The following is a 14457-nucleotide window of genomic DNA, read 5'->3' as shown; positions in this document are numbered from 1 at the left end:
CGCTGGCTAGAGACAGGTTCCGGGATCGCCCAGTGACCATGAGAGATCCAATCAGAAACCAAGGCTTGGGGAGAGGAGCCCAGGTGTGAAATAATTGGATCCGTAGAGCATGTGGCAATAGTAGTCGAGTTATACCAGGGGTCAAGCCAGAGTAAAGTTGAGGCTCCGTTACCAATTATGAATCTGATGTGAGCTTTAGCTGAGTCACGTAGTGATAAAAGCTTACGCCAAATCCAGGAGCAGTCAGTTGGGGTGGGGAGTAACCAGAAGGACTTCTGTTTGACCACAGAGTGAATAACCCAGTTAACCCAAAGAGAAGAGCAATCTTTATTCACAATTTTCCAAAGATGGGAGAGAATCTGTGCTTCATTCCATGTAGCCGGGTTGGGGATACCAAGCCCACCCTCCTCTTTAGGTAGACAGAGATCCACCCAGGCAACTTTGGCTCCACCAACAACCAAAGAACCTTTCCACAAGAACCGGGTGAGTATGGACCGAATAGTGTGATGAACACCCTTGGGGAGAATGAAGTGGCGTGTCCAAAATGAAATCATGGCAAGAAGGACAGACTTTATAAGTTGGACCCTTCCAGCAATAGAGAGCAAAATATTCGTCCAGTCATCAATGCGAGCAGTTAATTTTTCAATTAAGGGCATGCAGTCGTTAACACAGAGTTGCTTTGTGATAAGGGGCACACCAAGGAAGCGCACAGGTAAAGTGCCATGAGGAATAGCATAAGTATGATCAAACCAAGAGGTCAACAGAGCATCACAATTATTAAGAAAGCAAGTACTCTTCAAAAGATTGGCAGTAAGGCCACTAACCCGAGAAAATTTAGCAAGAGAGTCTATGATGTGCCCAATCGACACCCTGTCGCCCCTCAAGAAAATGAGTACATCATCAGCAAAGAACAAGTGTGTGAGCTTGAGTTCTTTGCACTTCCAATGATACTGAAAACCAGTTGGAACCTGATTGAGAATAGAAGAGAACACATTCATTGCGAGGGTGAAGAGGTAAGGCGAGATGGGGTCACCCTGTCTAAGCCCCTTTGCACCCTTGAAGAACCCCACACTGGCCCCATTAAGCTTGACAGAGAAGCAAGTGGTGCAAACACATCCTTTTATCCAGGTAATGAATCTGGATGGGAAGTTCATATAATGAAGGCAGTCCAGCAAAAAATCCCAATTAATTGAATCGAAAGCCTTGTTGAGGTCGAGTTTTAAGGCACATTTTGGGAGTCCAGTTTCTCGACCATACCCCCTAAAGAGCTCCTGGGCAAGAAGAATGTTATCACTAATCTGGCGACCAGGGACGAAAGCAGATTGTGCCTTATCAATTATTCCAGGCATAACACACTTGAGTCTACAAGCAATAATCTTCGAGATGCACTTATAGATAGTAGAACATAGAGCAATCGGACGAAAGTCTTTCATACAGGTGGGCGACCGAGTTTTAGGAACCAGTGCAATAAGAGTAGAATTCACCCCAAGGTGCATGGGGTCACCCTCAAAAAAACTCCGGACCGCTTTGCAAAAGTCGCGACCAAAGATTGACCAAGTCGCAAGAAAGAACTCACGATTAAACCCATCAGGACCCGGTGCCTTGCCAGGTTTAAGCGACTTAAGAGTTTGGAGGATCAAGTCATCCGTAACAGGAGCAACAAGTGCTTCATGAGTGTCCAAGGGGAGAAGAGGGCAAGATAAGTTCTCCCAATCCAAAGCAACTCGTTCCCCAGCAGAACCAAGATGACCTTGGAAATGATTAACAGCCACACTCGCTACAGCATCGTGACCATGGACAAGGTCACCATTCTGATTGAGAATTGAAAGGATCTTGTTGGTATTCCAGTTGGTACGAGTTTGGCCAAAGAAGAACTTGGTATTCGAGTCTCCCAATTTCAACCATTTACATCTAGACTTTTGTTTGTAGAGCTCCTCCTCATGATCAAGAGCAGTGTTGAGGGCAGAGATGGCAGAGTCCTCAGCATGCAACAGAGATGTATTTCCCCTATCAAGGGTCACAGAATTTTGAACGAAGGCAAGGGGTGTGCGGCACTGCTGGACAACAGAACGAACATCCCCATGCTCCCTATTCAAAATCACCAGATTAGCTCGAACAAGTTTAAGTTTTCTCCAAAAAACAGCAAGCGGATCCCATAAAGCAGAGTGTCCCAAGCCCTGGCCACGCAATCAAGAAAACCATCAAGGCTGATCATATAGTTAAAAAACTGGAAAATCTTGTGAACCCTGCGCACAGAATCACAGACAGTGATGACTAGAGCATGATGATCCATAATGCCTCTATTATGGACTACCACTTGACTCGAGGCGAAGTTCAGAAGCCAAGAGTCATTAACAAGGACCCTGTCTAATCTTTTCAACACCAAGTCATTCTCCCTTCTGTTTGTCCAGGTAAAAGTATCCCCAATGGTTCGAAGACAAGTGAGACCAGCATCAGCCACACAGTCTTTAAAAGCTTGCATCTCGGGTGTCCAGTGCTCACGACCCCCAGAATTTCAGAAATGCTCAACACAGTATTAAAATCCCCAGCCAGGCACCAGGATTCACCCACAGAATAAGAGGAAATAAAATTCCACCGAGGTACACGATCACATCCATCATTAAAAGCATAGATAAACGAAATGACAAAGCTAGAATTGTTCTCTTTAAATAACGCACGACAAGTAACATGTTGAGGGCTGGAGTTTAGAACAGAAACAGTCCAAATAGCAGCATCCCAACCAATAATAATACGACCATTATAATGATCAGCATGCTTAGAAACCCAAGACAAGTTTCGTTTAATTCTATTTACAACCTTGGACATATTTTGAACTTTAACTTTAGTTTCCATAAAACCAACAAAGCTAAGATGATTAGAATCAACAAAATGAAGGGCCTCTTTTTGATGAGACCGCTTATTAAGACCCCTTACATTCCAAGTGGCACAATTCATTAAGAAAGGTTTAAGATAGTCACCTTACCCCGTGACCGTAGGCTTCTTTTGTTTTCAATATGAGTGAAACCATCTTCATCAACATTCTTTCCTCTCTTGCTTGGAGAGGCCAAAGATGGAGACACTTGGGGAGATTCAGTAAAAAAGGGTCCATTTTGACCCTTACCTTTGCTCTTCTTTCTCTTGTTCTTGGAGGATTCAGAAACAGTGGCTTGAGGACAGATTGGAGGTGTGTTAGAAGCTGGCAAGGCACAAACAACCTCAATGAACCCCTGATCAACTTCCATCTCAACTGGAGCATCACCAGAGCATCCCAAGGGCGCAACAGGCGCATCTTGGAGCTCAACATCACTAGAGCGCACTACGGGCGCATCTGGCGCATTAACAGGCGCATCAACCACAGACGCATTAGCAGGGCATTCCACGGGCACTTCAGGGACACTATGGGGCATAGTATTCCCTTCATTGGATTAACAGAGACAGGCTCAGAATCAGTTCCAACAACCTCAGTTTCAGCTAAGGACACAATTTCTCCTTCTTCAAGAACAGAAAACTTGTTAGAGGTGCCAACAACATCAGGGTTGGGGGTGGTTGGGTTGGTGACAGGTTGAACAGGGGTGGGGTTCACAGTAGGATCATTCTCCACAGGACAACCCATAAACTCAGCTTTTTCTTTCCCTTTCTTTACTGGAGCCTTTTCCTTGGTGGGGGGCTTCACATAGGAGGGGTTCTTTTCACATCTTGAGTCAAAATGCCCAAAAGCTTTACAGTAGGAACAAGACTGTGGGACCGAACTATAGTCGATGCCCACCCTAACTTTGACCACTTCACCCGTATCCTCATCAATAACAGGGACCCAAACTGCCTTTGGATAGGAACAATCATAAGTGATTTCTACAAGAACCCCAGCATACTTCATAGGATTCAGTGTGGCAGTTTGCTTATCAAGACTAACTGGGACTCCCACAGCACTAGCAATGTGCTTGAGACCCTCCCTTGTCCAATAAGAGTGTGGAACATCAACAAGTTTCACCCAAGTGGAGACTTTTTTAATCACATTTTTCTGAAAATTTGCTCCATCAGTCCAAGGTGCAAGGTATAGGCGTTTACCCCCAATTTGGACAGAGTTAAGAGCCAAGACCTTCTTCATATCCTCCACAGCATCAACCGAAAGGTGTAGTATCCTTTTGAGTTGTAGTAAACATTTTTGAGACCACTGTTGGTCCATAGCTTCAAAGCCTGCTCTTTAACATATTTAAATTGTAAACTAGCCCCAACAAAGTGACCAATGCAGCTAGAAGACCATTGTTTTCGAGCCTCAACTAGAAATGAGTGTGGCAACTCAAGATTGGCCGTACCGTCCCCTTTAAAGAAATCTTCCTAGGAGCATCTTTAAACCCATCATCAAACTGCTCAGCATTAGCTCCATTATTAACAATCTTAGACCAAGTAAGTCTAGGAATACTCGAGTCCTCACAACTGGTGGACTCAGAATTAGGTAGATTCGAAGAACCCCATTTTAAACCTCAAAACTATTTTTTAAAGACTCCAACGAGCTAGACTTAACAAACCCCAAATCATCAACATTTCTAGCATATTTAGAAGACTGAAATTTGACAAAATCATTCATAGATAGGCCATTATTCTCAAGAAATGTGTAACGACCACGAAATTCAAGTACGGATGATTATCATTTTATAACTTATTAAGTTATGCAAACTATTTTATTTTTTTCTCTATTTATTGGTATATGTAGTTATTCGAAAGTTGTGCGAGACCTTATTATTTATTATAGCCAGGCACGGGTAATGATTAAAAAAAAATTGAGCGTATAAAGATATATTTAGAATTATTGAGAATCCCAATATTAATATCAATTAGCATAATGATTACTATAGCAAAAAAAAATACGAAATAGAAATTTCAGTTAATTCTATTTTATTATTATTATTATTTTTTTCTATTTATTTACAAGGACCAAGATAATAAACACTCACAAGTTATATGTCCTTGTTAGCAAATTATACTCTATAAAAAGTCAAAGAAAAACTAGTTTGCAACAGAAAAGAATTGATAACTCAAGTTAGGAGAGAAATAGGAGAGAGAAGCTTTTAGAAGAGGAGAAAAACAAGGAAATTGGCAGGGGAAGATTGCTATGAAAGGCAGTTAACAAAGAAATACTAAGGTAATAAACTCATAGCCTAAATTTAGTAATATGTAATTTAATAGATTTAGAAGTATTAAATTCTTGAACACAATCCTAGAGCCACATTAAATTGCATTTATTTTCTTATGCAATTAAGTATCAGCTGCACAATTCTTTTGTTTTGAGGCTTGTATTATTGATTGATTTCAATTAAAAGAAAGTGTATTATCTTTTCCCCAAATTATTCAAAATTAGGGTTTATAACAATTGGGCGTTTTTTGATTTAAGCTTGATTTGGTTGAGGTATGGGTATGAATGGACAGAGGGAGAGAAGACGAGGAGAATAAGGGTAGCGGGGAGTGCCGAGCACCGCCAGAACGACGGAAAACACCGTCGTCCGATTCCGGCGACGTGAGCGGAGCACGGAAGGGATAAAGAGACGGGGATCGAAGGGGAAATGGGGAGATCGACTGGGCTTGTTGAGGGGAGTATTTTCATAGAAAAACCGGAGCGAATGAACCGATGGTCGGAGTGAGAGCCGAGGGAGGGGGCGCGAGCGAGAGCGAGAGAGAGACGAGAGAGAGAGGGAGGGGTTGTGCGGTGGTGAAACCGCCGGGGAAATTCCGGCCGGCGGTGGGTGAGGGTGGAGAAGGTAGAGATGAGGGAGATGAAGGAGGGGCAGTTTGGTAAATTGCTTGTAAATAAGTTCTGATAATTAGTCTGCTGGGAAAGAATTTGTTGTCGGATTGTAAAACGGATTACATATTTGGATTCCTTGCGAAAAAATAGATGAAATAGGCTTTTGAATCGTTGAAAACGGATTAGAAATTAATGAGATATTAGTGGTCAAAGTTTCACCATGGATGTTGACTTCGAGGAGAGAGAAAATTAGATGGGTGTGTTGGAGAAGATGATGACGTGGCGGTTTCTGATTGGTTAGAATGTTGTAAATTAGTATTTAATTAATTTGAGTGTTAAAATGATGAAATTAGTAAAAGTGTAAAACATGAAAATTTAAGTAAATGAATTTTCGGATTTAACGGTAGAGTCAAATTTTGGGTTCGAAGAATATTAAATAATATTATATTTTGGGTGATTTATAAATAATTAATGAAATTGGTGGATATGGATAATAATTAGTTAAGTGGGCAATTTAGAGGAAGTGAGAAATTGAGATGACAAGAATGGAACAAAATTAGAGATATTTGTGAGGATTATTGTTGCGAATAAATAAATTTATAATACATTGTCCGAGATTATTTTAAGTGAAGATTACTAAATTTACTACTCTGTGTGATATAGAATATTTACCATCTGGAAATGCGAGCTCAATTTGAGACAAGAATATTTTATATAAATATCAAAGGACGTCAGGCAAGTTCACTTGATCACTTCCTTGATGTGCCAAAAGTGTGCTTTTATTCTGTCCAATGTGCTTATATTTTGTATGAAATGTTTGATACTCTGATAATTCGAAACAATTGTTCACTTTAGAATATTAGAACGAGTAGATCGCATGAAGATTTCTATTCTATATTAAACTTCTGCAAAGACAACTTTTCTTAACAACTAGAGTCTACCCATCATTCGGGTCGACTTATGATTTTCTCAAGTCCTTAAATATTATTTGTCTCAGACTAACTCCACTTGAAAATTCATTCCTATTCTTGAATTATTGTTTTGGCTTTGTACCAATGATCATTCATTGTATATTATTTTATTTTATTTTGTTATCGAGCCCCTTTCTATTGAGTTCATTCTTTCTTAAAATATTATTTTATTTCAGAACATCTTCATTTGAGAATTTCATTCATATTCTTGAGCTGTTATGAGAATTATTGATTTAAGGTTGCTCTAAATTAAATCAAGGATCATTTACTAACCGATATAGCTGAATTTCGAGCCCTATTCTCGATTCTGTCTTATTACCGATATTATACTCTTTTTACATGTCCTCTCTTGAAGATGATTATTCACATTAGACATGTTCAATTATTCAGATTTCGGTTTAATATCTCTAATTCGATTCGTATTCCGACTCAGATTGTTTAACTTCTTTCCAATCTGAGAAATTTTGGTTCGATGTTGTAAAGGTGCAATTGTTCGCATCTGAGAAAAGAATGAAGAGTTTATAGAGACGAAAAGAGTTTTGTTGTACTCTGGGAAAGATTCTGAAATACTGGTCAACACGAATGATTTGCATTCGTGGTAGAAAAGAGAATGAATAGTGTCCCTTTGTGGGAAGATTTTAAGGGTTGAAAATGATAACCCTTGTGCTAGCAAAGTGTGGATGTGGAGTGGCGCCTTTCGACAGTCGCGATCAGGCTGCGAGGGCGACACAGGGTGGTACTCGCTCAATGGCGGTGATCGAGCCTTGTGTGGGACCACTGGGATGGAGACCAGTAATTGATGTTTTATTCTTTCTTAAATCCTATGTGTGTTAATTGCAGCACTTCCTTTGAAACTGCATGATTGATAAATCTGGGTAAATCCTTTTGTGATTTATCTTGTGATGCTTCATATGTTGATAGTGGACAGGCTAAGCATTTAATTGCTCATACTTGCAACTCTATATTTGTAATTCCTTTGTGATTTATCTTGTGATGCTTCATACGTTGATAGTGGACTTGCTGAGCATTCAATTGCTCATACTTGCAACTCTTTATTTCCTTTAAACAGTAAAGACAGAAAATGGCACATGAGAAAAATAATCCAGAGGCACATAACAGCAAAGTCAAGGGCAAGGCGTGATGTTGTGGCACACGAAGGATGCGAAGACTAGTTCCCGTAGCGAGGATGTTTACAATAATAATAGCAGTAGTTTTTACTTTTGCACTTATCATTGTAATTTTATGAAAAACTGAGTGGAAGTGTAAGATCGGCCCCGGATTGGTGGGGCGAGTTATGTAACGTTAGACATGTATGCTAAGATAGTGTGACGGCCTAGATTCGGGATATACGGATCTGGGGGCGTTACAAATTTGGTATCAGAGCTGTGTTATATTCTTAGGACACGGGAACCCGAGGAATATAACGAGAGAGTGTGACGATAATACAAGAGATAAGATATATGTATATGATAGTTATACATCGACGAGAGCATGCAAAGGTATATAAGATACCCGAGACTCTTTTAGGGGACATTAAACCTCATAGTTATAAATACATATATGTATATACAAGCAATTTTAAGATGATAAACTTATGATGGCATTGTATAATTACCTGTGAAGATGATAGTAGCCAGTTCTCTTCGAGGATGCTCTTCCACGCCGTATACCTATGACTACTGAAATTGTAATTTGGGTAATGCAGCATCAAAGAATATTATGATTACTGATAGAATTCAGTGGACACGACTATTCAAATCATTGAGCCTTCACCATGTGAGATTATAGGTTTGGTAACCTACTAGTTACCCTGTATTTATTACTATGCCATAGGGAGAGGCATCAATTTTACCTTAATTTTTTTTTTTTTTTTTTTTTTGTTTTTGTCAAAAATAACATCTTCACTATCATTGACTATCCAGATATCTACCCCCGTCTTTTATTCTTTCATTACCTATACCAGAGGGTAGATATGATCAAGTGATTGTCGGATGGACTTAGACACTTTTCATTTGACTTCTCTAAAGGCTACTTCATTCTCTTTTCATTCACCACGATGTCGACTCCTGATCAATATCAATTCAAGTTCTATACCTTTATCAACACCACATCTGTTGACGAGATTCTTTTATCATCCTTTTGAAAGGTTTTTATTCAATATATATTCACATACCAAGCCAAGAGCTCGAGTATTACAACCAGAGACTTCTATCCCAAAGACTTCTGTTTCCATCTTATGCAATATTAAGATAACGATCTCCTTATTACAAGGTTTCTTCTTTTCTACTTGGAAACCCTTTAGTTTCAATATCAATTTCTATTCCAATTTTCACATCAACTCAGCACCAGATTTTATTCTCACACCAATAAGTCTCGGTATTAGGAGGGAGACAGTGCCACACTCGGCACACTTTATATTTGTACAACAACATGAGATGCTAGCAAAGTATTGCCTTGAGTTTTAAGTTTTTCATGTCGTATTGTTGGGGATGCAAGAATTATATAATTATGTAATTGTTCAAGAGATCCCGGTTTCTGGCCCGGGAAATTATGATAAAGGATTCTATCAAATAGTTGTTAAGATATTTGAGAAACTTCATATAGATATATATATATAAACTCCTTTGACCCTTTTCGGACATATAGGAGCCACTTTTGTGGTTCGAAAACTATTAAAAATTTTGGTTTATAGTTATAGAGATATTCAGACACTGATGGCTTGGATTTCTTTGGCATGATTTGATCTTTTACAAGATAACACTTATAATTTATGAGTATCTCGAGTTCTGCTCCTGTTTATGATTACTGACATTTTACAATAACGGACATAAGACCTTGCATTTCTTTATTAATACGATGCAGATTCAGACATAAGATCTTTCGAGGAGATAGGGATGTAGGTAGATATCCTATTGACCATTATTTAATTAATATCTCGGTGATTATCGGAACAATTGTGTCTCTGGATAATGATAAAATGGTATTCGAACTATGGGTGCATATGATGATGACTAGTGGAAATGGACGGTATTATTTTGAGATTATTTACATTACTTGATATGCATGATCTTTTGTACTTGTGAAACCACTGTTTAATCCTTGATCACGATATCTTGTATCATTTTTTTTATTTAAAACCTTTCACATGCCTATTTCTTCCCAAAACCACCTTTACTTTGAAAACCATCTATCTTTTGCTAATAAATGTGAAACCCTGGGCATGTTGATATACTCCCTTGAACAAATATTAAACCTTAACTCTCTTTACCATTTTTTTTATTTCGTAAACAAAACCCTTGTTAAAGTTCTATTAAATAATTTTGCACCGTTATGCTATACTTTGCACTTTTACATTTCAAAATAAACCTGTACACCATGTGGTAGTAATCTATTGTTGTTCCTCCCTTATAGAAAGAAAAAAAAAATGAATGAAATGAATGAATGAACTATGAAATTGGTAAAAGTCAAGAACAAGAAATTTCACCAGAGAATATTCCAGCTAATCTTGATCAGATATAAATGCTCTTTGAACAACATGCTCCAAACCTACCAACCAATTCCAATGTAGCATCAGTCAGCCAACCACCGAAACTATTTGTTACATTCAATAACTTTTAAGTCTGTATACCCCTTGAGTTTAAAGGCACCACAAATCCTATTGAGATTGGGACTTGGTTGAAAGAAATTGAAAAAAAAAAGGGGCTTGTGGGAGTTGAGGATGATAAGAAAAACTCTATTTGCAATATATAAGTTAAACGTGGAAGCTAACTATTGGTGGGACGCTGAAAAGGATCTAGAAGGGACTAGTGTTGTGACGTGGAAATAGTTTACGAAATTGTTCCTACATAAGCATTTTCCTAAATATCTTGAGAATCACGTAACTGAGATCCTTAGAACTCAAACAAGGGAACGTATTCGTGACTGATTATGAAGCCAAATTTACATAACTTGCGAAGTTAGTAAAACATTATGTTGATACTACTGAAAAGAGATCCCGACGTTTTCGACAAGAATCGAAACCCTGGATCCTGAGCAGGGTAGCTATTTGAACTTAACAATCATGCGACTCTCGTTCAGAAGGCTGCTATCGTAGAAAGCAGGAGTGAGCTAAACAACCGTGAAAAGAATGGCAAGGAATAAAGCGAAAAACACACCAAAAAAGGAATTCATCCGAAGTGGAGAGAGGCAGACGTTTTTCCTCTCTCTAAGGAGACGCTAGGGTTTTGGGTTTCGGAGCTTGAAGGAGAGGACACACCTGGGAGAAATCAAGGCCACACTTCGTCTAAGGAGAATCAGGAATACAGTAGAAGACGTGATTTGAATCGCTTGCGCCGTAGCGATTAAGATTAATATTTTGTTCGAACTTTCAATTAATATCATAAAAAAACGCAGGCCGAAGGTCCGATTGTTTTCCAAACATGGCATCAGACCAGGTGTGGTATCTGTGATTTGGATAGTAAGTCAGTCCATGTATGAGTTATAGGGATGTATATAGTGATTCTGTGATGGGGCAAGGTTCGTTGTCCACTATTATGGCTGGGTTGTATTAGTCGGTTTGTTTTGGATTCCCCACGTGGTTTAATCGTGGCTGTTGTAATCACGAGGGTGATCGTGATAGTTTTTGATCTTGTAATCAATTGTGTAATTGTTTTATAGATTATGATCTGAGGTAATAGAATAGGCTGGTTCATCTGGACATAGTGTATGTATTGTGTTAAGTCAACGGGCTGCAAGAAACATAGATCTTTACGCTGGCTGCTAGCGATTTAGGGTTTTCGGTCGGTCGGGGGTGCTGCACACTGTTTTGGGCCGTACTTTTGCTAAAGAAATGTCCGATTGGGGCGAACGAGCACTTTTTCAGAACGACAGAACGTGGTTTTTAATTAATGCTTTATCATAAATGCTAGTATGCTCCCATGTAATGTGTTCTTTATGTTGCTATAAAACCAAGAGTATGGCATATGGACTTCGAAGAAATAAAATGGGGATGCATCTGATTAAAATCCGCAAAGTAAGTTTCTAAGTGGGAGGGAGTTTAATATGGATATTATCCGCATGGTCTCCATCATTGTTTGTATGTAATTTAACATAAAGACGAATATAAATTATGTATACGTCGACCCATCGTGGCATGTAATTTTATGGTGTCTAAATGTTATAGTATTACTGAACAAACGTCTTGATTAATACGAATAGATAACGAATTTTCTTTATCTCTGATTTGGGTTGGGGCGATTTCTATTCTAAGGCGTATGGTATTAGAAGTGAGACCGAGGTGAGCCTCCACGGCTAGAAGTCAAACCAAAGACACGAATATTGAATTAAGTATTCTTTCAGAGATATTGGAAGGTATACATGTCGCCCATCGTGGCGTACCAGTTCCATAGTTTCGGGTAATTTAGATTTGATGATGGTATACACTTAGCTATGAAAAATATATAGACACCAACACCCAACGTGGCTTATTGTTTAGTAATAGGGACCGAAGTACGTTTAATAAAAAACAAATTTAGTGGTATACATGTCACCCATCCCATCGTGACGTATACCAGAAAAATGGTGTTTACGTTAGTGGGCAGTTAATGTTAAAGATGGTTTGAGGAAGCATAGGGCTGAACTTAATTGGCACCCTTATTTATGTGTATGTGATTTTTTCAATGGCATGATTCTCAAGAAGAAAAATGGGCGTTAATCCACTTTCATCATACTTAAGGATAAAAAACTTACCTGACCTAACTATATTGAATGGAAACGTATTTGGACATTTTTTTGACTGCTAGGAGTACAAGTTTGCACTTAGGAACCCAAGCCTGAGCAGCCCCTGCTGTGGCTTCCTGATGAGGAGAAAGAGTATTATAGCGGCGGATACGGCGGATGAGAAGGTCGCGATGTGACATTCCTGGCAGCAATGTCAGGGTTGTTTTACAACATCAGGCATCATAATATGGGCCATGCTTCGGATATGCTCGTTAATTTCAAGGAACTTTTGAGATCGAAATAGGGCCAGCTAGGCAGTAGCCATGAAGGCTTTATGAACACTCAGATGGCTGAAGGTACACCTTAAGGGAATATGTGTTCAAGAATGAATTCAAAATTTGAATGAATAGAGATCCTTGGTGAGAGCTTCGGGAAACCCAGATTTGACATTAAATCCTTTTGAGCGGGCCAAGAGTTTTGAGCAGTTTCCGCTTGAATTACCCAGACAAGAGGCAGTATAGTCTTGGCTTGCGGAACTGCGAAGAACTTTCAGGCAGCTGAAGGGATTATTTCGCCGAGTGTTCAAGTGAATGTGGCTGAGAAACGGGTCTTCTCCTCTGAAGCAGACAGGCAATAAATATAAGAAAAAGGCTCAAAACACAGAAGCTGTGAAGGTAGTGGGAGCTCAAGTGGTGTGAAAAGCCTAAGGGGAAGTGCTAAACCGTGCAAGCAGTCGGTCACTGGAAAAGGATTGTCCGTTTTAAAAAGACAAACGAATACGGGTATGATCTTGCTTTCTTTCTCGAGTTACAGGAAACATTTGTAGCGGCTAGAGTCTAACGAGCACTTGTGTGTGTGATACTGGTGGTCACTGATCATGTTTTTGTACCTAGGCAAAAGGGGTTCCAACAATCCATAATGCTAGAGATGGTGGAATCTACGTGTTCATGGGAGGAATGCTACGAAAGTAGCGCAGTAGTTGCAGTAGAGTTATTCAATTTATCGTTGGGTTCTGATAGGAGTTGGTGGTTGACAGTTGTCTTTATGTACTTTTATTAGAAGGAAGTTTGATTTGGTTTCTAAACTTGCTATGATGGTTTATAAGTTTGTTTGGATCGTAATTTTGCTATTATGATGATAAACGGATTATATGTTCTGGTACATGCAAGACAATTGTTATAATTAATCCTAGTCAAACCCGCACTGCGACTACACAACAGAGGGTATGAAGCAACACATCTTCTAACTTCTTCTAACTACCTCTAATAAAAGATAGGAAACTTCTAGTTTAACCAAAACGATTTGGCACTTGAGATTAGGTGTCATATTAACTTGAAAAAAGGAGGATGCAAAGACTGGTAGTAGACGGGCCTTTGGCTCATGGCAGTGAGCCATTGCAGTTTGTGAATCCTGATTGGAAGGTAAATGACGCATAGGCCTTTCAAGGCAAAGGGAAATGAGCCAAAGAGTTTGAGGATTGGTTCACTCTGTTTATGTGGACCCTATGAATATCCAAGCAGGAAAAAAGGGTGGTTAGAGTATTTTTCGTCACTTTTATTGACGAATTGTTCCTAGATATGGGTCGTTTAATTTTGTTTTGATTTGCGGTGTGCCGTAAAGGCTGAGTGCTTGAGAAAGAAAGAGTACAAGCGAAAACGAGAAGCGACATAATAAAAGTACAAGTCACTACGATCTGATCGTGGTGGCGAATACTTGCTTGGGGAGGAATTCAGGGAATAATTTAGCAGAGAATGGGATGGAATCCAGTTGAACTGCACCAGGCACACCCCAGCAGAACGGTGTAGCAGAGGAAGGAATTGGACTCGTTTAGAGAGTTTAGATCGAATAGATGTGAGTTATTCGGGATTTCCAAGTCATTTGGGGGACATGCCTTAGAGACAGCAGCTTATCTTCTGACTTAGTACCTTTCTAAGAAGTCGGTTCCTAAAACCGCCTTTAGAATTGTGGACCGGGGACAACCGAGTATGAGACCAAACAAAAAAAAATTTCCGGAATAGGGGTTTCCCAGCACATGTGGCTGAACAAGAA

General features: G+C 39.3%; 1 protein-coding gene across 1 annotated transcript; it reads right to left on the bottom strand.

Annotated features, from left to right (window-relative positions):
- Positions 1-3316: 3316 nt before the first annotated feature.
- On the bottom strand, positions 3317-4183 carry LOC135149443 (uncharacterized). The gene has a single exon (XM_064085171.1). It carries the CDS (start codon positions 4181-4183, stop codon positions 3317-3319), a length of 867 nt encoding a protein of 288 aa, XP_063941241.1.
- Positions 4184-14457: the final 10274 nt, after the last annotated feature.

The sequence above is a fragment of the Daucus carota genome, chromosome 9, assembly GCF_001625215.2.
Source record: "Daucus carota subsp. sativus chromosome 9, DH1 v3.0, whole genome shotgun sequence".
In the NCBI taxonomy this organism is placed as follows: domain Eukaryota; kingdom Viridiplantae; phylum Streptophyta; class Magnoliopsida; order Apiales; family Apiaceae; genus Daucus; species Daucus carota.
The sequence above is the reverse complement of the archived record's forward strand: the minus strand, read 5'-3'. Positions and strand labels throughout refer to the sequence as shown.